We start from the raw sequence: 23,959 nt of genomic DNA on the forward strand, positions 1-23,959 counted from the left end.
TCTGAAATTAAAGGGGATGGTTAGTAACTGATCACTGGGAATCAGTGGGAATGCTAGGAGGATAATTGTTCAAATCCTTGTGGGATTCATCTAAGAGTACATTATATATCTATTGTTGTGTGAAAATTATTTGCTTCATAATGGTCTCATATTCAAGAAATGTGCAGTTTAATGTTTCCAGGTTAGCGTGCCTGGTCAGTGACGGGGCATTAATTTTATTCTCATACTTCTTCTTTTGCATACTGCATTTAATGTGCTAAGTTGATATCATTTGCATGCTATCGCTAGTTACTGGGGGCAAGTCATACGGGTTGGCATCATTCGCCCGTTTATCTTTGAATGCCAATGGCACATTCAAATGGGTTTGTGCATATGGTGAAGGCATTAAGTTCATCTAGCAAATGTCACACTGACCTTGAATTGAATGTTGTGATATACTTACCACATGAATCGTATTTGTGAACCCCAATAACCCATTTCCGTTCGAAATCCTTGAGGATGTTAGACAAGCGAGGGCTACTTCCCCTTTTAACATAATTCAGGTTATAAATCACTCTCATACTGACCTTGCAAACTCTTTCATTAACAACTCGTGACAATGGCAACAAGAAAATGTGTTACAAAGTTGCAATTCCGGTTAAACCAGCTTCTTTTCCCTTCATATAAAAGACAAAATGTAAGTGAGGATAATAATTGTACCATGAATGCATAAATACCACAAAACTTTATTTTTTGTTTTATTTGTTGTAAGTACACTTTGAACACAGAATGTCCAAGTAAGATTCTTGGTTGAAAACTGGACAAAATGTCCATAACACATTTGTAATATCTAAAAATATCAGAACACAAAATCTACTGGTCACATTTTCCATGCAATCTTTACTTGGCCTTTTAGCATGCTGTTTTGAATTCATTTCAATTTTTGCTGGTGAACAGGATCAAGACCATACGGTGATGTCTTATCTTCCACTTAGCACAAAATTTAGCGGGTATCTCATGGTACAAATTCCTATTAATACCCACTCTATAACTGGAGCTTTAAGGAAAAGTTGGGTCCCTTTCAAATCGATCACTCCATCAACATCCGGATCAAAACAACAGGATTTCTTGCAGAAGTCCCCACTCTCCTGAGGCGAGTTCAAACAAAGGATCAACATAACTGGTAGGCTATGTGAGATATGGGGTGCGTGTTTGCCCCCCTGTCCAAATCTTTAAGTGTTGAGAGATGGGGGTATAGAGCTGATTTCCATTTAACCGTTTATTAAGAGGATCAACTTTGCTGGGCCTCTCCTCTTGCTCAAATAAAATTGAATAGCAAATGGCGGCTGCTTCACTCATCATACATACGTGTACTCACTCTGGCAAAGAGCACACAAAGTTGCATACATACCAAAATTAGATCATTGTAGCTTAGAAGGACAACTTGGTACTATAGGGTAACTGCATCAGATTACTAGAATGATAATAAATATGGAACATTCATGCAGAAAATTTGATGGCCTTGGTTCAGGAGGACATGAAGGTGTCTATCGAGGCTCAGAGATTCGAGGAAAGCTTTGATTTGTTTCTTACTGCAATGGTTTGCAAAAGTGTATAGTGAGGTCCTGATTACATGCGGAGAGAGTCTTGTCTTAGAATGAGTTTAATTTCTCAGTTCTGCTCACCTAACTGACATCTTGAAAGCCCTCCATCCTCCCTCCCCCCCCCCAAAAAAAAAAAAAAAAAATGGAAATGAAAACTGCATAATCACTTAATTTACTTATACGTCAAGTTTCTTCACAAAGTCTACTGGTGATACAGCATCACATTGTGAACGAACCATGTTTGGGCAAAATGTTGACAATGAAAACTGGCATAATTGATCAGAAATCAGAAAAACCAAGCAAAATAAAAGATGCCTTTTAGCTTTTAGCCAGAATCTCTCGTGGTGCAAAATTAGATTCCGTGATTGTACTTATGTACCAAGCTTCATGATGGGAAAGAGAATCTCCCATATAATGAGAATATGAGGGTATACTTGTGACTGAAATATTGAAGTCAACCTTTTTATGTGTCCAACCACTTCATTTCACATGCCAAGCTTTTTCATGAGCATTCACTATCAAATCCCTCCATGCTTGACCTAATAGTGATGTTAGCAAGCACACTCAGATGTAGGGATGTCCCTTACCCTGCATGCACTCCACATCCTGCATAGCAGGGAAAGCCCTGCAGTGTGGGACTTTCCTTGCCATGAAGAACCATCTCATATATTGTTAATGTTCAAGGATGCTTCTCCAAGCGCCCTCAAGAAAATCAAATTTGGGGACAGAATTTGGAAGGGAGAGTTACCTTTATACACTGGCACATAATTGATAGCGGCTAGCTGAATTAATTAAACCGCACAAACTTCGACGGTGGCAAGCACCTCTTCAGCACCAAGCACGGCCCAGACCACAATTGTCCCCAGAGCTCAGGGCCTTCTCGGGGATCACTGTGGAGGGTCAGTGTAACTCCCGGAAGTGATAGCGCCGCGCATGTCGACCTTACGATTGTTTTTTTTCATCAGCGGCATTTGTATTCTCCATTTTTGTCAATGAGAATTTCTGAGCGCTAGCTTCTTTGTCGCAGTCGGCTAGGGTAGAATTGCACTGCATGCTCATGTGTACTTGCAAACTGTCAATATTGCTATTTGACCCAGAAGTTTTACCTAGGTCGTAAGGTTTGTACAGTCATAGATACTCGTAGGGCTTGTCCGTGCAGGCAATTTACTCTGGACAGCTAGTCTTGGTAGTGAGATACTCCTGATAAAACTCGGGAGTATCTTAGTCGGAGGAAGAGGTTGTGGTAAGTTCCCCCAACCGGAAGAAGTTACCACGACCTTGTTAAGACGGCCACTACTCCGACCTTTCCTCCAACCTTCCCCCGACCAAGCTTCCTCCGACCCTTCCTCCGAAGTTACCCAACCAAAACTACCTTCGTCTGAATGGCACTTAAGAGTGAAGAGAGCGCTCTAGTCCAAAAACACCAGGTGAGGATTAAACTCCATACCTTCACTGAGGACCATAGAGAGAGATGAGAGGGACTGGCAGTCCACTCCATTGTAGGCATCCGAGGGGTCCAGGGACTTGAGCAGATCTCTCACGTGGCGGACGTGAATCCTGGCCTCCCGAACAGTGTACGGCTCTAGAAAGGAGAAAAGAGTATATGAAAATGAACATATGTGAGAGAAAGATATGAGATAGGGGTGTGAACCTTGTAAATTGCACTGTAGTATTCTGAGTGCTGAAGGGGCATATTTTTGGTGAAAAAAAAAACTGTATTTAGTTTGATATAGAATGTGAAGTGATACAAAATGGGAAACGCAGTATTTTCCATGAATCCTGCAGTACGTTCAGGAAAAAAAAAATATCAGTACAAAAATACTGCCAAAAAGTAAGAGTTGGTATCTCTGGCAAAAGCTCATAAACTTGTATTTTATAAATCGTGTACTGCTGCTGATTGTTGTTGTTCTTGAGCACCTTTAGAATTCATTATCCACAACAGTCACAACCACTTTTAACAAACACTGACTTTTCTTCAACAATTTTGCATCTGAACTCGACTATGACTTCAGGAGAAAATAAACAATGCATGGAAAGCAGTATGCACAATAGAATATGAACTGAAAGAACAGTGAAATTATACATTTGGTATCTTAATATCATTACTACCATTATCAGAGTGTAAAGTATGGTAAAAAAAACAAGGATACTAATGTGGTAACAAGCTAATAGGAGGCAAGTATCCTTTGTTTTAATACACACATTCTCTGTCCACCACATAATGCCTCAATCAATACTGAATTCGATCAAGCAAATTTGTGGGCATGAAATTGAACAGGTGCTTGCCCATTTGCCAATAGAAATACGATGTGTACATGGCAGTGTCTTCTTGAATTTTCCAATCTCCGGGCGCTCCTTTCCAATTCACTGAACATGTTACAAACAACCGCATTCTGCTGGTACAACAGAGATTGCTGTCATCTAGAACGCGTCTTGAAGAGAATTCTGGGTCAAGACGGCAATCTTTTGTGAATGTATTACAATGGTATGCATCACAATAATTCTACAATAACTAAAACCATTGTCATGGGTATATATGCCATAATTCTAATATGTACTTGACATGCATGCTAATGATTCAAATTGTTGTAAAAAAAATACATAAATATGCCAATTAGAAGTAGCTACACAAGTTGTAATAGACACAGAATATATTTGCTGGTACATTGTATTCATTTAACCTGTTCCTACTACAATGTATTATGCATTTGATAGAATTGATGCAAGGGACCCAGTTGCATGCACTGGTTATTCTGTTTGGCAAGCCTACGTCATGCTTTGGTTGTTGAGCAGCAACCCCTTTAGTACCGGTAACAGGCTTGCATAAGATTTGAATGTACATTAGACTGCTGGAACACACTAATACAGTACGCCTTTGACTGATGAGTGTACATGTATGTATTATTGCCGTAGGGGTGGCAATAAATGATTCTGTAATTTATTACAATTCATAGAGTTTTCCTATAGCCTAGTAACAAAGCATTTCATCGTTTACCTGCTCCCTCCCAGTAAGTTCCATAGGCAGAAATTCACCTACTAGTAGTTGTTGCTAGGCAGGGCAAGCCTCCTGTAACCTTTGTGGTTGGTAAGGGCAACTTTTGTGAACATGGCATGTATACATTTAGTATTACAGTTTTAAGTAGCTACAACCCCTATTCAAGCTTAAAGATGACGGATAGGCAAATTTTGACAGTTTTGTAGATCTCATATCATATGCCCTTTTAGAGGGTTGCTGCAATTGTATGTGCTCCTTTGAAATAATCCTGCCCTAATTTTATCCCCAATCCCTGCAGTGAAGTGAGTAGGCAAATACCCCCTGCCACAAAGTACACATTAATTAGCAATTCACACCACACAGTGTGAATCTCGGCAAATGCCCGATTCTGTCCAGCGTATGCGGCTCATCACAGCTTCAGCGCACAACATGCGGCTGTGACAAATGCACGCACATCAATCATACTTTTGATAACCTCGCAGGATTTCAGTGTGACCTTGACACCAATCTCAAGGTCATCCCTCCATTATCATTTGGTGCACTGGGGGTATCTCTACCTGCACACAGGACTACAGGATGGCTTGCTAATTGTTGACATGATTTGTAAATTTTACGGGGAGGGAGGGCTAAAGTATTATGTTCGACCCAAGGTTACTAGTACACAACTGCTGTCTTTGAGCACCCTAAATTATCCAGAGGCAAAGCCCTTGGTAGCATCAAAGATATTTGGGCATTTGCAGTCTTAAAAGCTGTTGGACCTGAGTGATACTCATAACATACTGTCCAATCACTTTAAATGGATTAAATGGGCAAATGGTCCATTAAAACAACCATGGACACTTGATGAAGACAATATAAAAATCTTCAAACAAACCAAGAGATTCGTTTTTACATGATATGGCTCTCTTGAATAAATAAAGCTTCAATCTTGACCTTCGCTGACCAACATAATAGCCACAGAGGTGCATGAGTCATCAGATACTGGACAGCTCTATTTCAAAATCAAATTTCACAATTTACTTAATTTTACTTAATTATTCTTTAATAGCATAGTGGGCCATAAATTTACTGAATACTGCACACTAAGATGCAGTATAATGAGCTCATAACTTGACCTTTAGGTGTTGCATTTGTTGGCCATGCCTGATCTTTATCTGAATTCAAAGTCTACAAAATCTAAGATTAAATGCTGTTGCCTTATCAATTTTCTGTTGACTGTGTTCATTGATCAGGCTGCTTTGTGCTTACTGCACTTCCTAAGGCTAACCATCAGTTAATGATTTCTCAGTTTGGTTTGCAATAGGAGCACCAAGTAAACTCCGTATGAACTGGTGTAATAAGTGTGTGTGTGTGTGTGGGGAGGGGGGGGGGGGGGAGAAGATGTTTGGTCCCTGGATTATAGGATACACTGCACACGCACACACACTTGAAAAGACTAGTAAGTACAAACTCATCCACCGCCCAGATTTATTTCCACCTGAACATATAAACCAAACCACTGGACATTACGCAACACACCCAACACTAGTTGGTAAACCTTCTTGCACGCCCAACAGAAATCACATTCTCATACCATAGGACACCATTTGGTGCGAGGAAGATGAACTCATTTTCCACTCAATTTTCAACCCCCTTGTTGACAGACAAGAACAATCTTTCGACATCTTACAAAGTACAACCTCAAGTGGCAGAAATATGAGAAACCTTATCCATAATCTACAGCCCATCTCTACTGACAGTGTCTCCTGCTCACTAATTCGCTCAGTACAATGTACAAAATATTTTGTATAATTCAGTATTCTATAGTTCAACACCATTTACAAACATGTCCACAAACAACATACGCAGATATTGATTACACTTGATACTCCAATATGGTACATTGTACTAGCAGCCCTCTTTATCAACATGTATGTGACTGACCCTGTTGATGTGAGGCTTGTCTCTATTAAATCTGAAATACCTGCACATTACCCACTTGGGTTAATCAAATGATTGGCAGCAAAGTCAACTTTGTTGTTCAATTCAATTCAAATAATTCAGTTGATGAAGTCCTTTCAATCATGTAAATAGCAGCATACTGTATTTCCACTTCGATATGAAGCCAATAAGGAAGAATAAAGAAAGAAGAAAATCTGAAGAATCCTGTGTAACTCTTGAAATAACCTTTTTTCTTTTTCTTTTTTTTTACACTGATCATAACAAGTGTTTGACCCAATAAAATAAAACTTTGTTCTATTAAATCTTTGCTGCTTTTTTTTTTTTGGTTCAAATAGGTCTCATGTGCCACACACAAGCTAAGCAGGTGATTTAAGTATCCATTTGACCAGCATACCACATTCTTATCACACACTGACTCTTTCTGAGTGATAAGAGGATAACTCCAAAGTAGAAACGGAGCAAACTAAATCTTGAGTGCTGAGTAACCCCTGAGCCTGTACTCTGAATTGGCAAATGCAATCACGTTAAATCACTTGATTCACTTGGAGATGGAAAAAATTTGGGAAAACCAGATTTGTAGTCAAGAGCATCCTCTGTGTCTATCTTTCCCAATATGATAGCATTCTCCACCACAAACCACATTTTTGTTATATATAAAATCACCTACTCTTGAATTTCATTTGATTCACAGGAACAAAAGCTAACAAAACTTTAAGGTCATTGCTTACCACTTGCAAAGTTTGTGTATCAATTACCTATTCATGTAATCTGAGCGTGTAAGACACCCCCTTTTGCACATTATCGCTAAAATTGCATGAAATGACAATGCGGAACAAGAGACATGCAGGTCCAGCTCTCATCTAAGCACAGCACTTTGCCTTCATGGCACTTTACCTACACTGTAGGACAGACTATTTCAAAAATGTTGTACAATGGGTCCCTTGAGCAACACTTTCTTAATTTGAATATTTGGTCCCAGTCCCATCCCCCCCCCCCCTTACTGGGGATATAAAGATATGAAAGTCATGCAAATTTGTGGTTTGGGGTTCTCCAAGGTCCCCCAGCACCACCCTCATTCGCACAAACTACGATTCCAACCCCCTATTGATGCATCCTGCCAAGGTTGGTCAAAATCCAGCTATCAGTTGTTAAGAGCATGAAAATGTGAAAAAAAATTAATGCATGTCAGCCAGTCAGTAAACAATCCTGATAGCTCACTTGAGCCATTGAGTTCAGGTGAGCTAAAAAAAAACCAAAGAAAGAAAGAAAGAAACAAAGAAACAAACAAACAAACAAAAACACACCTAAAAGTTAAACAATGTACATGATTACTCTGTAAGTTTATATATTGTAAAAAAATACCTCATATTTTGTAAAGTTTGCAGGTTTGAGGCAAAGATCGATGAAAAATGCCCTCACACAGGGAATATAAGGGTGCACTTACACTGTATGCTCAATTTGTGACAGCAGAATCAGCATTTTGAAAAGCTGTTTGCGTCAAAGGGAGCGGGGACGCAACTGTTTCTTGCACCAATCACGTCTAAATGCTGATTATAGCCCCGATAAGCTGAACATAAACATACCCAGAGATTATCGATGCAAACTACTATGGTCTCTCACTACTACAGCACTGATCTCAAACAAATACTACAAACCAGGGAAGCATTTCTATAAATAACATTTAATAGCTCATATGCAATAGAGTGGGTGCACTTTACACTTCCGTTGTAGTAGCAGAATGGTGTTCATAAAGATCAGTGTTTGATAAACTGATAGTACGAATGTACGGAGGATGCTACTATGATCAGAAATGCAAACAAACTGAATTATTCTTGAGACGAGCTGGCGGGACGCGGTCACATGATGAACTGCTGTCGTCTGGCACAATCTCGCTCACCGCCCTTTGAATTCATGTGTGTATTGCAACAACACTGAAGCTAGACTTATTCAAGTTGTGAACATGCACTGGGTAGGGACAACACTAATGTCCATTCTGGACAGTATAAAAAGCTGTCCACACAAATGAGGAATTGGGCAGATTGTTTGAAGATTTATCCTACTAAAACCCTTAAATGAATAAAAAATCTTATTACAAGTGGGACCAAGAGACGTCAAAGGCACCTTGCTACACATATCAACGGTGAAGCTATCAATCTCTAAACTCGTCTACCCCACTACAGTAGCTGTGAAGAGAAAATCATCAGACGAAAGCGATATCACCGTCAAGCATCTCAATTGGATGCGACTGAGCAAATTTCAGGCTGGTGAAGTGACTGAAGATTGGTGCTCATATCGTCGGCGTTTTCACGAACCGACGCTATTTCGTTTTTGAGCGAAAATGCAGTTCTGAGAAAATCGCGTTTAAAGATCTCACAAGTTTTAGACAACGTTTTCAATGACTTTTCCTGTCTTGTGTGTGAAAATTTTGACAGGGTGATGAGAGTGGAAGTTGTTCTTCCTATCCATAGTGTAATTTTAGTGTGAATTCAAAAAATTTACGATATTTCTGTCTTCAAACTCACTGCGTCGGTTCGTAAATCCATCGTTTCTTGCGCGCACCATAGGTTATGTACTTAAGCGCGGGTCTCACGAACCGACGTAAGTTGTATTACGCCGGTTCGTGAGACCCGCGCTGTAGGGGCTGTACAATAGGTAACGTGCAATACGCGTGTATTTACGAACCGTCGCTATTTCATTTTCGTATGTGTTTACATACAAATACTATTAGGGCTATACATGCTTATCAACAATAACCTTATTAATTGAAATTAATTGTCATGTAATGATTGTTGTGATGATTACAATACATTTAGTGATAATTAAGATGATAATACAAGCCAGTTTCTCTTAATTGTTCTAAAAAGAGTGTTGTCATTGTTTTCATCTTCATTTAGTACACGCATGTATTGTTATTATAGCTGTGGTTGATCGTTCCAAAGATTTCTTTGCCCCCCCCCCCCCTTTTTTTGTGGATATATTATTATTTAACACTTTTGCATTTGGACATCTATCATTTGGTAATACATGTATTCGGTATACTGTGTTTCATATTTTTTAATTTTTACTGTTTTTTTTTTACTTAATTAACTTACTTTTTCATTTTTTTCACATTATCTTTAATTCAAATTCAGTTCACTTCTTTCATAATAATTATGAATGTTTGTTCTAAGATGAAGGATACCGCTAAATCTTGGGAAAAAGACGTGCCAGTCAATAATAATTACTTGTATTTACTCATCTTTCATACTCATGCATGCACTCTGTTATTTCTTTCTCTGAAATGATATATTAATTTCTTTATTTCTTATTATTCCACATATTTGTGAAATTTACTTTGTCACAATTTTTATCAGTGTCATTATTGTCATTTGGCTCGCATGCGAATTCACTCATAATTCCTCATTTTCCATCTTTCTCTTTCCTGCTCAACAGATTCTATGATAGCTGCACCTGATCATATAAAAACATAAACTCATCCTGCATGCACTCTTCGAAACTGATAAACTCCTAAAAATACATGAATATCGACACTATCAGAATTTCAAGCTTCATTTTAAATATATAATAATGGTCATGTTTTATTATGCCTTTTGCAGCAATATATTGAAGAGGTACATTATGTAATCGAAGAAACATAGGTCCTCAATAGAATATCAAATTTGAATTATTCAGAGATGAGTAATGACAATGGGAAGGATAACAATTGTGGAAGAGCTCCGTAAATCAATACATATCTAATGGCAAATGGAGATGGAATCAAGATTCAAGAATATGTGTAATTCAAGTTCATTATTATATCAGTTCTTGTGTGTTCACAAAAAGAGGAACACAGTTCGAACATGCACACCAAATCTTACATCGTAAATTTACATCTATAGAGTGCGGACGGAACATATACAAGAGAAAGAATAACATTCTCAAATTAATATATCAAGCATAACTACATGTATGTATATGACCACACAAAGATGTTGCTGCATATGCATGAAGCTTGAGAGTGCTGCAACACCCATATGCTCAGATAAAAACTTGATGTATATCATACAAAAGAGAAGAGGTACTGCATGTACATGTAGTTACACTATTCACAGGACAGTAGAGAAAAAGCACGAGAGAGAGAGGGAAATGGGTGTCTAAAATAGGTCGATGTAAGGAGTGCCAAGCCAATTAAGTCTCTAATAGAAGTCATACATATATAAGGAAACAAATTAATCACAACATAAATGATCATGCTCATGTTAACCAATAATTAGCATCTAAAAATGTGTGTAGAAAGCCCATAATATCAGCCTTTCGCCCCGAAGGCTTGTTACATATGAGAAAAGAGAAATTTTGGCCGACCCCCCCCCTCCCTGTGAATCCTTAATCCACCAGTACTATAAACACATTCTGAGAATGTGTTTTAGTACATGTACTAGCAAATTCACAAGAGGGTTGGGGAAATTCAGCCAAAATTGTGTGTGGCTAAAATAATTAAAAAGAAAGGTCATCAGCAAAACTACGGGGTGGATGCAGACGAATTTTCATGTGATGACTAAAAAATATGCAGCTAAAGGAAAAAAAAAAGACGGCGGAGAGGGGCCAAGGCTAATTTGACTCCCCTCCCCCCCCCCCCCCCACCAAAAAACAAACAAACAAACACCACTGTTTTACAGCACCTTTAAAGGACTCTTAATTTTTTGTTTGTTAAAAACAAACGTCTCGAAGTAAAGAATTCCATATTGTAGGCGAAATGTAGACCGATACAGTGTATAAAGGGTACATCCCAAGCTATTAAAGAAAAAAAAAAAAAACAGATTATGAATATCATTTAGTAAGAATCAAGTCATCAAGTAAGAATTTCAGTGTGTTTAATCATCTTTAGTTGAGTTGCAAATGACATGTACATATTTAATAAGAGCAGTAAACTTCGAAGCGCCCCCAAGCCCTTCTATACTTAATTATTCATGTGTAAAGGTAGCGCCAGGGCACTCCGGTGGTCTAGTGGTTATGACGCTGGTCTAGTAATCCAGAGGTCGTGGTTCGAATCCTGCTTGGGCTGCCTGTGATTTTTTTTTATTTCACAGCAGCCTACAAACTGCACACTGCAGTTGCGTGCGTTACTACGGATGGAGACAAATGAATAATCTATTATTTTAATATACGATGTTTGACATCCTTATTGCAATCACTTTCTTTAATTGTAAATTTAGAGACATAATGAATTATTGTTAAAAGAAATCAAATTTCTGTATTTTGTTGTGAGTTTGCATGGGAACATACACGTATCATAATTTACAATTTTAGTTAGATAAAGAACATCTTATAACAGAACTGTCTAGTGATGGTTGAATAATTATGTCAATTTGTTATAAGTCCTATCATTTACATGGAGTGCATGTTCCCATGTTTATAAGAATCATACGTGACACATTCAAAGTGGGTTGAAGACAACAAAATAAATAAAAGAATAAAGGAGAATAGAACTTAATCTGATTACAGCATCATCTAAATATTGCCAATGTGCACTTAGAAATCTATCAAGGTTTATCACAAGGTTATGATTACCACACAAAACCTTCAAGATTTATTATCATGAAATACATACCAATGAACACTTAAAAAAATCTAATATTCCATATCCACATGAAGCTTTCCTTGATATAAATGTCTCTCTGTAGTGTTATTAAAGTGTAGCAAAATTGTAATTACGACATCACAGAATGGAATGCCTTGTTTTCACCTTCAATCTTAGGATCTCCTTTCATGTTTCCACTTTACAATCACATTTCACTGTAGAGATATACCGTCCTTATGTTGTCGCCCTTCATCCCAATTTCTCCCTTCTATCCTATCTGTAGATTGTCTTCTTTCCTAAGCCATTGTATTCACATTCCTTGATGATCAGCACGATGCTGTACTTTTTTCTTCTTCTCTGAAACAGTCCAGCTCTTCGCTACTGCATGGCATCAGTCATCTGAAAGAAAAGACAGAAATTAAGAACTTTCAATTAAAATCAAACATCATGATACAAGATACAACTTTCATTTTGAGAAAAAGAAATCAGCCAACTAAACTGTAGTTGAAATTATTTTGCTCTATTGATATTAAACATAAAACAAAACGGTATACAGGATCAAAGAATGTCAAAAAAATACTGCTGTTTTTGATGCATATTCAAATTGTCTCGCCTTTTACATATTTTAATGATGCAAGATCTTATGTCTAGCACTTAGTAAGTCTCATGTAGAATTTAAATTATTATTCACATGAATAAATCTGCATGTCCTTGTAAACAAGGCATTGCTTTGAAAAAGCTGAATATTATTAATTGCATTTGGGAAAGAGTCTACGACAATCAAACTTGTTTATTATCAGAGACTTTAACATCTTAATTAGACCTAGACTCTACATTACCATTGTATTCACATCCGTTGGTGATGTACACGACCCTGTACTTTTCCTTTTCTTTTCTGAGACAGTCCAGTTCTTCGCTACTACATGGCACCAGTCATCTGAAAGAAAAGAAAGAAATTAAGAACTTTTGATTAAAATCAAACATCATGGCACAAGATACAACTTTAATTTTGAGAAGAAAAAAAAATCAGCCAACAAAACTGAAGTTGAAATTATTTTGCTCTATTTATATTAAACATAAAACAAAATGGTAGGCCTATGCAGGATCAAAGAATGTCAAAAAATGCTGCTGTTCGTATTTGATGCATATTCAAATTGTCTCTTCATTTACACATTTTACTGATGCAAGATATTGTGTTTAGCACTTGGTATGTCTCATGTAGAAATTGAATTATCATTCACATGAATATAAATCTACATGTATTTGTAAACAAGGCATTGCATTGAAATAGCTGAATATTACTACATGTACCTGCATTTGGGAAACAGTCTATGACAATCAAACCTGTTTCTTATCAGAGACTGTAACATCTTAATTAGACCTAGACTCTACATTATCATTCAGCTTTTAAAGGTATTAACCATTCACCTATAAAACACTGGCATTGTCATGTGCATCATATTTCTTTGATACTGCACATATTTTCATGAAGTCTGCACAAGAATGCAAATGAAACACGTCTGCTGTTTGGTATTTACGAGAAAAAAAATCACTAACCCGGAAGTCCTTGGCCTTAGGAATAACACGTGGCGAGTTAGTAGGAATTGACGTTAAAATAGAATAAGAATAGATCTACTAAATAGGCCTTTGCCTCATGAATGTCTGGTCTAATTATAGACTAAGTGAAGTCTAGACCTTTCACTTTTAAGTTACCAGTGGTTCACAAAATTTATATTATAGATCTAGACTACATCTAGATCTAGACATCTAATACTATTAGATCTTGGCAACTTTTGTCTTTGTGACACGAAATTAACACGTCACGGATGATATTGCGGCGATATCCAACAGGATGACAGTACCACTATTACTGACTCAGTAAGTTGACATAGATAACTAACATCAACTTGTTAACGTACGTTAGAGATGGCACCATATACAATAACCGGTGACACTGACACTGACAGATCTAACGACTACGTTAAGACTAACGTTAAAGAGTTAGACTCGCCATCTCAGTAAGTCGGCCAAAGACAAAGTCAATACAGGGCTAAGTCAGTGTTACTGTTATGTTAGGCCTAACAAATGTTAACGGTTACTCGGTTAGGTTAGGTTTACCAGGACTCAAGAGTCCTGGTTAAATCAGTCGAGGGACATTTCTTAGAAGTCCTTCGATTCCAAGAATAAAAAGGGTGAAAGAACAAAGGGAAAAAAGGAAAGAAGAAAGGACAAAAGATTATGTATGGATGCTGTGGAAATCGACAGCGCTACTGTATCACTATCAATCACGCGTGAATATGTAAACGCCATTTGGTTGGGCCGCATTCACAAGTTTTAGGGAAAAAAAGCCCCACCGCTGTGCTTCAAAGGTACTCCACTCGAACTAACGTTAGACATAATGTCACATATCTACACACAGTACGGTACTAGGGCTGAATTCACAAGTATACTATAACACTGCACTGTACAGGAAAGCCACCTAACCTGTAGAGTACTACTCGTAGTGTTTAGGTAGTAATAGACCACATACTGTCATAGATGACATCTACACCAACGCTGCACACTGGCACTGGTCCGACGGTCCCTGACCAGGAAAAATCACTGTTGGACACTGACCAGTAACTTTTTCAGGAATGGACAGGTAAAAATTGGGGGGAAAATGGATGGACTCTACCTACTATTACCACTAGTCTAGATGTAGATCTAGAGCTAGACTATATAGACTCTGTGTTAATTTGACTTGGTCTTAGACTTCAGCTGATCTTAGTTTTAGTAACTGGCATTACAAGTAAAGTCTTAACTTAGACTTAATAGTTAAACTTGAAAGTTAAAGTCTAACATGTCTAACTTTATTCTTTACTCTTCCTTTGAGTTTTACTTTTAGACTTTTTACTTTTTTTTAGTTTAGTAGGCCTACTTTGTCAATCTCATGATTTCATTTTCAACTCAAGTCAAGGCATAGCCATGAGTGTCTTCGAGACTTTGTCATCTTGCATGTCTTGCACACAGACGTTACGACTACAGTACTCAGTAGTCTCAGAAGTAACGACATAAGTTGAAAAGAAACTATAAATAATATGATTTGGGATCTAATTTGAAATTGGATGGCGTTTACAGACTAGGCTTCATAAGCATCACGCGATTGAATACATGGGACTACACTCTACCGCAATGAATGGTTATGGTAGTCCAACTGAAACTGTTATTTTGAGCATGATTTTAATAGGATTATAGCTTACCATTCACTTCACTCGTGGACAGTGGGCTGGCTTAGGTCGTCATTCATCTTTCAGATGGTTTGGTTCTCACTCTGAGATCTGGATTAGGGCCAAAACCTAATTCTAGGCCAGTAAGTTGAACAAAGCTCAAAATAATGCAACTGCGACGGTTCGTAAAACCCGCATTGCTCTTCACCCTAGCAATTCGGGTTTCACGAACCGGCGTATCTTTACTGCGTCGGTTCGTGAAACCCCTTTTTCTCAATTTCTCGATATTTCGAGTACCGTCGTTTTTTTCTTTCTTTGATAAAATTAAGAATAATTAATTTTGTGATCTAAAATTTTGGGATTTGGTAGAGTTTTGAAAGCACTTTCATTTGGTACCAATATCTCGATTTTGAAAATTTTGACCAAAATCGAAATAGCGTCGGTTCGTGAAAACGCCGACGATATTACAGCGACAAACAAGCACTCTATGCACACAGCGGCTGCCTCTAGAACTGATGCCAGTATGGAGATACCCTTCACTCTTAAATTGAGAGATGAATGGGGCCTACAGATGGTATGAGACATGAGTGGAGAGGGGGGGGGGGGTGGTGGGGGAAGAGGGGAAAAGAGAGGGAGAAAGAGATGAAAGAGCAAAAGAGAGAGAGGAAGAGATTTGATGAAGAGGTGAAATGACCTACTCACAATGACCTCACACACGTTATAACTAAGCTATAGATTCAGCTGTGGATGGAAAAGCAATGGTTCAGATTTTTTAGGTTTTGTACACACAAAGTTATCACATTTTTTTTAATTTGTACCAGATTTTGTATTTTGTACCACTCACACACACCAGCTGAATTTGCTTGTAAAACTGTTCTAAAGAAATGAAGCTTAATAGGTTAAACACTCACAGATTGCAATGTGAAATTCTTGAAAACTTTTACCGTCTACTGAATACAACAAAGTGAGCAAAAGCTGAGGTGAAAGTTTCAAAGGAAGTGATAAAAATTAGGAGCAGTCTTGACCAAAGTTTCAAGACGAAGGAGCACTTGAGGAGAAAAAGGTGGTAAAAACTGTTTTGAGGGCCATGATGTTCTCCCTGTTTTACCTCCCCCACCCCTCCAACACCCCCACCCTCCCACTGTGCTCCCTCCATACTTATAAACCTATTTGGTACCCTGATTATCACATCAGACACAAACTGGCTCCTACTAGGAGACTTGTCCCATTAAATGATGGGTCATCAAACCATCTTTTCATAACGGACGACCTACAAATGTAGCAGTCCTCTACCCACTGAGGGCGACAGCCACAACAGGTAACGCCTGGCAACACCTGCCGTGCACAGCAGCCCTGCACTGGGGCGTCACGAGATGCAACAGTCTCGGCAAGCGACAGCGTCGACTGCCCTCAGACAATAGCTCCTTGATCTGTTTGTGTCATTGCTCGTAATTGGCATGCAGATAGCCAACAGTACATCGAGCATCATTAAAAACTGAGCCCCATCAATCCTTCCCGTATTTGATTCATTGTGTATATTAAAAACAAGAATGATGCTTGGAATATTACGCAAATATTTCTCTTGAAGATACTATGACCATGCTTTCTGACTTCGCAGTGACATAAAACCCTCTGAATAATTTTATGAGGCAAAATACTGCACCCGCTAGTATACTACAGTCATCACTACAGAGATTAGTATATGACAAGAAAAGCAAATACACAAAGGGCAGGCATATTGTCACATCCGAGTGAGATGGGGGCACACTTTGTCAGGTATGATTGCAAGTGACGGACGGAAAAATGTCAAAGTTCGCTTCTCTCTTAGCTATGTCCCCCATCATGCCGCGGATATGAAGGGAATGAAAATCAATTTGTACGGCAGATGTAAACATCAGAACATGACACTGTTTATTTGCACTTAAACATTCACAGTAAGTCCGGATACAAGGATCGGAATATGCACACAACCTTTTTGAGGAATTTCTATGACTCTCTTTGCAATTCTACCTTTATGCTACCAGTATACTGTACTAGGCTGAGGGAACTATACTGAAAGGCAGTTGAACTTGATGCCCGTAGCTCAGTCAGTAAGTCTGTAAGTCAGAGTGTTTGAGTAGTATCTCTCAAAGCATGGCTTGAAACAGCAGCAACCTTTCCACATCTTATTCTGATAGCTGATGATGAGATATCTATGACAGCCAGCATTTTTATTTTTCTTTCTCTAGCAAAGAGAATCAAGTGACTTTTTCAATTCAAAAGACAATCTATGTATTTTTCATGTCTAAAAGGGATTAACAAAGATGTAATTTGCTTGCCTTCTTTCCTTAATCTGGCTTCCATGACACCGAAAATGCCATAAATATGGGACATACCTACTGGTGAGATTATTGAAATGCTCAAGTTAATCATACAAATACCTGGAAAGCTAGGAATATGTGGTTGCCAAATTTCATCTTATGCAAAATCTAATATGATGATAGATTTCTCCATATTAAACTTTGTGATCTTTTGCTAGCTTGAACATGGCTGACGACGCAGGATCTCGTTTGTGTGGGTGACTCTCTCTCTCGCACACACACACACAGGACCTCCATTCTACGTCCTATGCAAGGAAACCAACTTTGAGCGAAGTCATGCCAGCTTAGAGTGAACCAAACCAATGACATCTCTTGTTGCAAAACATTTCTGGTAGGAATGGGAGGGCTAAACTGAAGGATGAGACTTCCTTACCTTCCACAACCTTGATCACAGAGCCGTCCTTGAGGCCCTCAATGTTCTTGAGCTCGGCAAAGTTGTCGAGGACGTTGCCATCCAGCTGGAGTGAGAAGCAGGTGCGGTGGCAAGTGTCCTCCCGGTCCATCAATACCTGGTGGATCTCCTGCACCATCTCCTGGGGACTGACCTGTGACATAGGGTCAAGGGGAAAAGGTCAGATGGCAAAGGTCACTGTCAAATGTCCTCCCTGTCCATCAACACCTAATGCCTCCTGCAGCATCACCTGGGGACTGACCTATGACATGGGGTGACAGGTCAGGGGGAATAGGTCAGGTGGCAAAGGTCACTGTCAAATGTTAATCAAGTTCACTGCAGGTGTGGTGGCAAGTGTCCTCCCTGTTCATCAACACCTAATGCCTCCTGCACCATTACCTTGGGACTGACCTGTGACATGGGGTGACAGATCAGGGGGAAAGGTCAGGTAGCAAAGGTCACTGTAAAAAGATCATCAAGTTCATTTGCAAAACATATGAGGCAACACCCTCATGCACCACATTCAAACCCTTGGGGGTAATTCTTTGAGCACTATAAAGTTTTATACTTCACTAAAATCGACTGGCGCGAATATATCCACCATGGAATATTTGGTCTTTAGTAGCACTACAAGCACTTAACTCCCTCTCTGCACATCAGGTTTTCTAATCATAAATTCAATGTTCACAATCAATATCATCATCTTTCAACATTTTTTCTTTCTATTGTCCTATTGACTAGAAATGAAGGTAAGGAGGAGAGAATAAGAAGAATAAGATGAATAAGAAGAAAAAGAAGAAGAAGAAGAAACAGGTGATCATGAGGACAGCCCAGATCAGAGCTAGTTTTGGCCTGATTTCTGACATGAGTTTAAACTATTTTTTAAATATTTTTTTTTAATATTTATTTTCTATTTTTATTTTCTATTTTGTTGTTGTTAAAATGTGAGAGTACCTCCATGCTATCAGACTTGTAAGGAAGCGTGAGCACACTTTTGTCCTTTCCTAAGACTGTATATGGTGGAGACCACACAGCAATGAAGGCAATCTTCATTGACCGGTCACAGAAATATAATTATAATTTACAATTAAATTCTAACACATGTATTCTTCCTTCAAGAACATTCCTACTCTTTATCCAAGTCCTTTTCTGATACTTCCATAAACGCACGAAACCTGAGGCAGCAGTGATTATGGTTACCAGGGTATCATCATATCTCTTGTGGAAGTATGAACGTACACAATGCCACCATTGTGCACTTACAGGCATCATATTTAAATATCAATCTTTTCATTGTCATGCCTTCATAAGTATAATTTCCTACAAGGCCAGACCGACTCTTTTATTTCTTTCACCTTCTAAATCACCTCTAAGGTTCTCTCTCATGCAGTATGTCTCCTTTAGTATCTTGTTTTGCCACAGGTACATCATGTCTCTTTACCAGTTCCATAACTTGTAATGGCAATGAAGCAGTGAATGCCCTTGATCGAGTCTTGTCCGTAAATCAGACCAATAACAGGAAATACCTCGTTTTCGGCGGACCCTCCTCAAGGGACTGACAGGTACAGAGCTCACACAAGAAGGGCAATCTTGATAAGTTTTGCACATTGTGAACAGGCTTTGTGTAATTATGGGAAACTAATGATTGCTCCTTCATGCCGCAGGTTCTTTGGTGTCTGCTCAGGACTGTAATTTATCTTTTGCCATCAGGCCTCGAACATGAACATGGCTTTAAAGCATTCTACACCTCCTCTACAAAAATCGCAAATATTTGGAGCAGAAGACAGGCTGGAAAAATCCTGTACATTTTTTTCATAGATCTAGAATGTGCGTGGAAAATTTAGAAAATCAAACTCCAACTTGAAATCCACAGCACTGTAATAAATTATTATTATGCATTTCATCTGGGCTGATTTCTACATCTCTGGGAAAGCATCGATTTAAAACAGAGATTATTCGCTTGGATAGCTATTAAAATCAAAATAAGCTGAAAGATAGCAATGCTTTTTTTTTTCAAAAGAAATTTAAATAAAGTCTTCTTTTTTTCTGAAGGATCTTTCAAGAAGCCTTTGCACAAAAAAAAAAAAAATGATGCATATCAAAGCAGTTAAAATGACCAAGAATCAAATCATACTACTACATTGTAAATGCAGGTCTTACAATGATATGAGCTCTTTTGTGAGTCACTACTTTGGGTTCCTCCCCCCCCCCCCCCTTGCAAGCTGCAGCTACTACAGCAGTAGATAGTCATAAAAAGAATTCCCCAAATTGTAAAATACATGGAGCTCCTTCTCTATCTAACAAAGGTGAAACAGTGTTCTTTTCTAAAGGTTCCACACTCTGACCTGTACTATCAGATGTGCAGGCAGATGAGGGTGGGTGACTCCCTTTAAATGTCTTTACTACGTCCTGGTCTGGGGGCTTTGTGCAGCAGTGGGCAGCACGTCACATCTTTAGCGTGACTCATTTCTGGGACACGTCCAAGCACGTGGTCACAGGAATCTAGCCGGCCACATGGCAAAGAATTATGGAAAATGTGTTTTACCATTTTATGCTTAGCAGTAGCACCTCAACATGCCATCTGATTAAAGAAGAAGTAAAGGACACTCAGTAGGCAAGAGTGGTAGTAATGACTAGGACATTTACATCGAAAGATACATTGAAAACACCAGACACAGAATTCAGCATCATTGATAGTAACCCTAGAGATGTTTCTGCCAAAGCTGTGTCATGTTTACAGATATACTGTGTTTCTTTTCTTACTGCATATTTTTCTTTTTATCAGTCAAGGTTATACTATGATCTTTTTCACCTTCCCCCCTCAAAAAAAAAAAAAAAAAATTCCTCCACCAAAACTTTTGTGCCAAGTGAGCCATCATCAGCATCTTATATGTATTGAAATTCAAAAGCAGGAACACATCCAAGATTGCATTTAAAGCTAATACGGCTTTAAAAATTAAACAAAAATACACTCCTGTCATTTTTCATGGACAGATTCTGGTGAATTGATTTTATTACTTGTTGTTGTGTTTTAAAGAAAGAAGAGAGAGAAAAAAAATTGGGGCTCTATACGACAACTAATTTGACCCTCACTTGTTCAAGAAAGTACAAAGCTACATTGTGCTTATTTAATAGGTTTATTGCTCTATATAATAACAGAATTGTGCTGGAAAGTACTAATAAACACGAGCAAAAGCATAACTTTGCCCCATGTCTTTTAAAAGATAAAATTTATTTTCCAAGCGTACACGTCACTTGATATCAGCAAAAACAACGCAAAAAGAGGGTACAACTTTCTGCTTCTCGAATGGCACAAGATATATACAATTGTACCTTATCTGAGCAGGGTCATTATACAAGAAGGTTTGAGTCAAGTGTGGACCTGTGGTAGCTAACACCAGGTAATTACTAATATCCTGTCTGTGAGATTCCTTTTTGGTGTGAAAAGTCGCCGGTTCCTGCAGCGGCCCGTTTTACCGTGGACCTCATCCCACCTGCATTAGAGGCAGAGCAATGAAGTGTATCAAACCAAAACCACTGAATACACAATCCTTTGACTCACTGCGACCACCTATATCGAGTGACTACAGCCACAGTTATCAATTTTTTCCCATGTTTGGAACACTTTTCAATACCCACTATCAAAACATATTTGCACAGGCCTTTCAGATCATGTTATTTGAGAAGGTTAGTAAAATGGCTTACTATAAATTAACTTCACATTTCAGTCTTATCTGAACTCTTTCCACTACCTCATGCATTACATGTATGTCAGGTGTGGAACTGTCCAGAAATTTTCAACACCTCTGAGTAGGGGACTGACCGCTTGCTGGGGACATTCTTTCCTTGTAAAATCAAATAAAACCGCAGTCACTTTACAACTCTATTTGGGAGCCAATAAGCATTGAAAATGTGGCCACATATGTTTCATACATGTAAATGAAATGCTTTCAGCATGTGTGATCTGTGGCAGACGGCACGTACAATAGTAGTCAAGCCAAGAAGTAGTGGCTATTTTAAGTACCATAGAGGTCCTATTTCTCTTTGAGCTGCGATTGATTACATTTCTCTCGAGTCATCAGCCAGCTTCAAGTACTGTATACTGTTTGGCTGACGGCCAGGTTGTGGTTATTGCGTCAACTTTTGCCTGGTCGCACTGTTCGACTGGGAGAAAGCCCAAGCCACACAGAAAACTTGATCAACTGTCCAGTAGATTCACATACTCTGAAGCCTTAATGTCCCTATTTGATGGTCATAAATTGCTACCATAAAATGAGATGTCATCAATAAAATCTCTTTTCCTTTTATGGAGAAAAGAAAAATGAAATCGGGGATTAAATAACAAACATTCTTTTAAAGATCTCCTTTTCAGCATAAAATCTCAGTTTAACTACAATTCCTGTAGACTCCTTGTGAGTGTCATACAATAGCAGACTTGAAAAATACAGCTAAACTTATTAGCAGTCCTGCTTATTAGTTAGCACTTGGGTAAAGTGGCCATATGCTCTAGCTCCTCTACGGACGGATTCTGTACGAATAAGTCCTCTTGTGTGATAGTATCAAAAATTATTTGTCCGGTTTTCAAAACTCACCTGAAGGTCAAATGCCTCGCTGGCTGGCGGAACAAGTTTGACTGTGAACGCAGCATCCTGGATGACGATCACATCCTCAACTTTGGGGTCCTTCTTCTCCCCCTCTTCCTTTGCTTCCTCTTTGGATCCATTCTCTTCCTCCTCCTCATCCACATCCCGCCTGCCGTTGCCATTGACGACCGCCTCCTTGAGTTCCATGGCGTCCATCTGCATGCAGTCTACGCCGCTGTCTTCGCTGTTTGGCGTGACGTCGCCGCTGCTTGCTGCCCCTTCGTCCCCACCGTTGAGGGGCAAGGGGTGTTGGTTGCCCTCTCCATTAGCCAGGGGAGCGGGCTCTGCCATAGCCGGCTTGGAAGGCTCAGATTGGTGGGACTGGTCAGACACACAGGCTGCAGATAACAAAACAGAAATGAATAATTCATTACGATTTTCACCATGCAACTGATTAACAACTTGCCCTTCTGTATTTACGACGTACAGTTGTAAATGTAACGATTTTCACCTTAATATATAGCAAAAAAAAAAAAAAAAAAAAAGCTGCTGAAAACTGCTCATTCAATAGTGGTGAGCCAATGGAGTAAAATGGAGTCAAAAGGGGCCTGAGCTTTTGAAATCCACCTAAGCTCAGAAACTTCGTCAGAGATTTCACCTTGTTTAAATGGTGTCATAAATCTTAATCATATCAAATCACTGATTATCACATGACCTCTCCCTCCAGCAGCTCTCTATGCAACACAGAGGGACATGACGCATCTCACAACAATCAAACTACCATCTTATCAACCCAACAGTACCTCCACAAGGTGATTTACAATGTACTCTCAAGGGTAAACCACACTGAGCTGTCTTTTCCATAGTGCCAGAGGTTTAGTCCAATGTTAAAGCCAAATCTACAGCGTGCCTGTAGATTGGAAGGCAACATTGGTGTTGATCATTCTGTGTCTGATGTAAAGTAAATTATGCATTAATTTAAACTTCCATGATGCACATTACAAAATGCTTGGAGAAACAAATTGAGGAGGAACGGAAGAACACAAAATCTGGCCCCATATGGGAAGAAATGTAAATATAATATTACATTTTTAGCAGGGTTTGCTTCTCAAAACCACAACATACTGCCCCATCTTGCCTGACACAGCAATGAGAAATGAATGCAAAATGGATTCAAGGTTTTGAAATGTGACTCACTAGTGAAGGAAGTTGGAATTGAACAGCTCTTCACTACATAGGTCCTACTGAAAAGATATCCACAAATTTAAATACATCAATAGACCAACCTACTCAATGAAGGGTACAAAGTGACTTAAGGACACACATTTCTACTGCCTCTTTCT

General features: G+C 38.8%; 1 protein-coding gene and 1 long non-coding RNA gene across 2 annotated transcripts in view; both read right to left on the bottom strand.

Moving 5' to 3' along the window:
• LOC139735518 (clustered mitochondria protein homolog) overlaps positions 1-23,959 on the bottom strand; it is a 92,183-nt gene that overhangs the window by 41,339 nt on the left and 26,885 nt on the right. The window contains exons 2-4 of the mRNA XM_071646275.1: positions 22,626-23,014; positions 18,016-18,187; positions 3,031-3,165 (exon numbers count right to left, since the gene is read on the bottom strand). Of these exons, the coding sequence (XP_071502376.1) occupies positions 3,031-3,165; positions 18,016-18,187; positions 22,626-22,967 (649 nt within the window). The 5' untranslated portion in view covers positions 22,968-23,014. The remainder of the gene's footprint in view (positions 1-3,030; positions 3,166-18,015; positions 18,188-22,625; positions 23,015-23,959) is intronic.
• On the bottom strand, positions 12,151-15,549 carry LOC139735528 (uncharacterized). The gene is made up of 3 exons (XR_011711211.1): positions 15,316-15,549; positions 12,916-13,013; positions 12,151-12,475 (listed from the first exon to the last, which is right to left on the bottom strand). It is a non-coding gene; the product is annotated as an uncharacterized lncRNA (long non-coding RNA).

The sequence above is a fragment of the Diadema antillarum genome, unplaced genomic scaffold (genome assembly GCF_040938485.1).
Source record: "Diadema antillarum isolate AM-2024a unplaced genomic scaffold, OU_Dant_1.0 seq00000583_RagTag, whole genome shotgun sequence".
Classification (NCBI taxonomy): Eukaryota; Metazoa; Echinodermata; class Echinoidea; order Diadematoida; family Diadematidae; genus Diadema; species Diadema antillarum.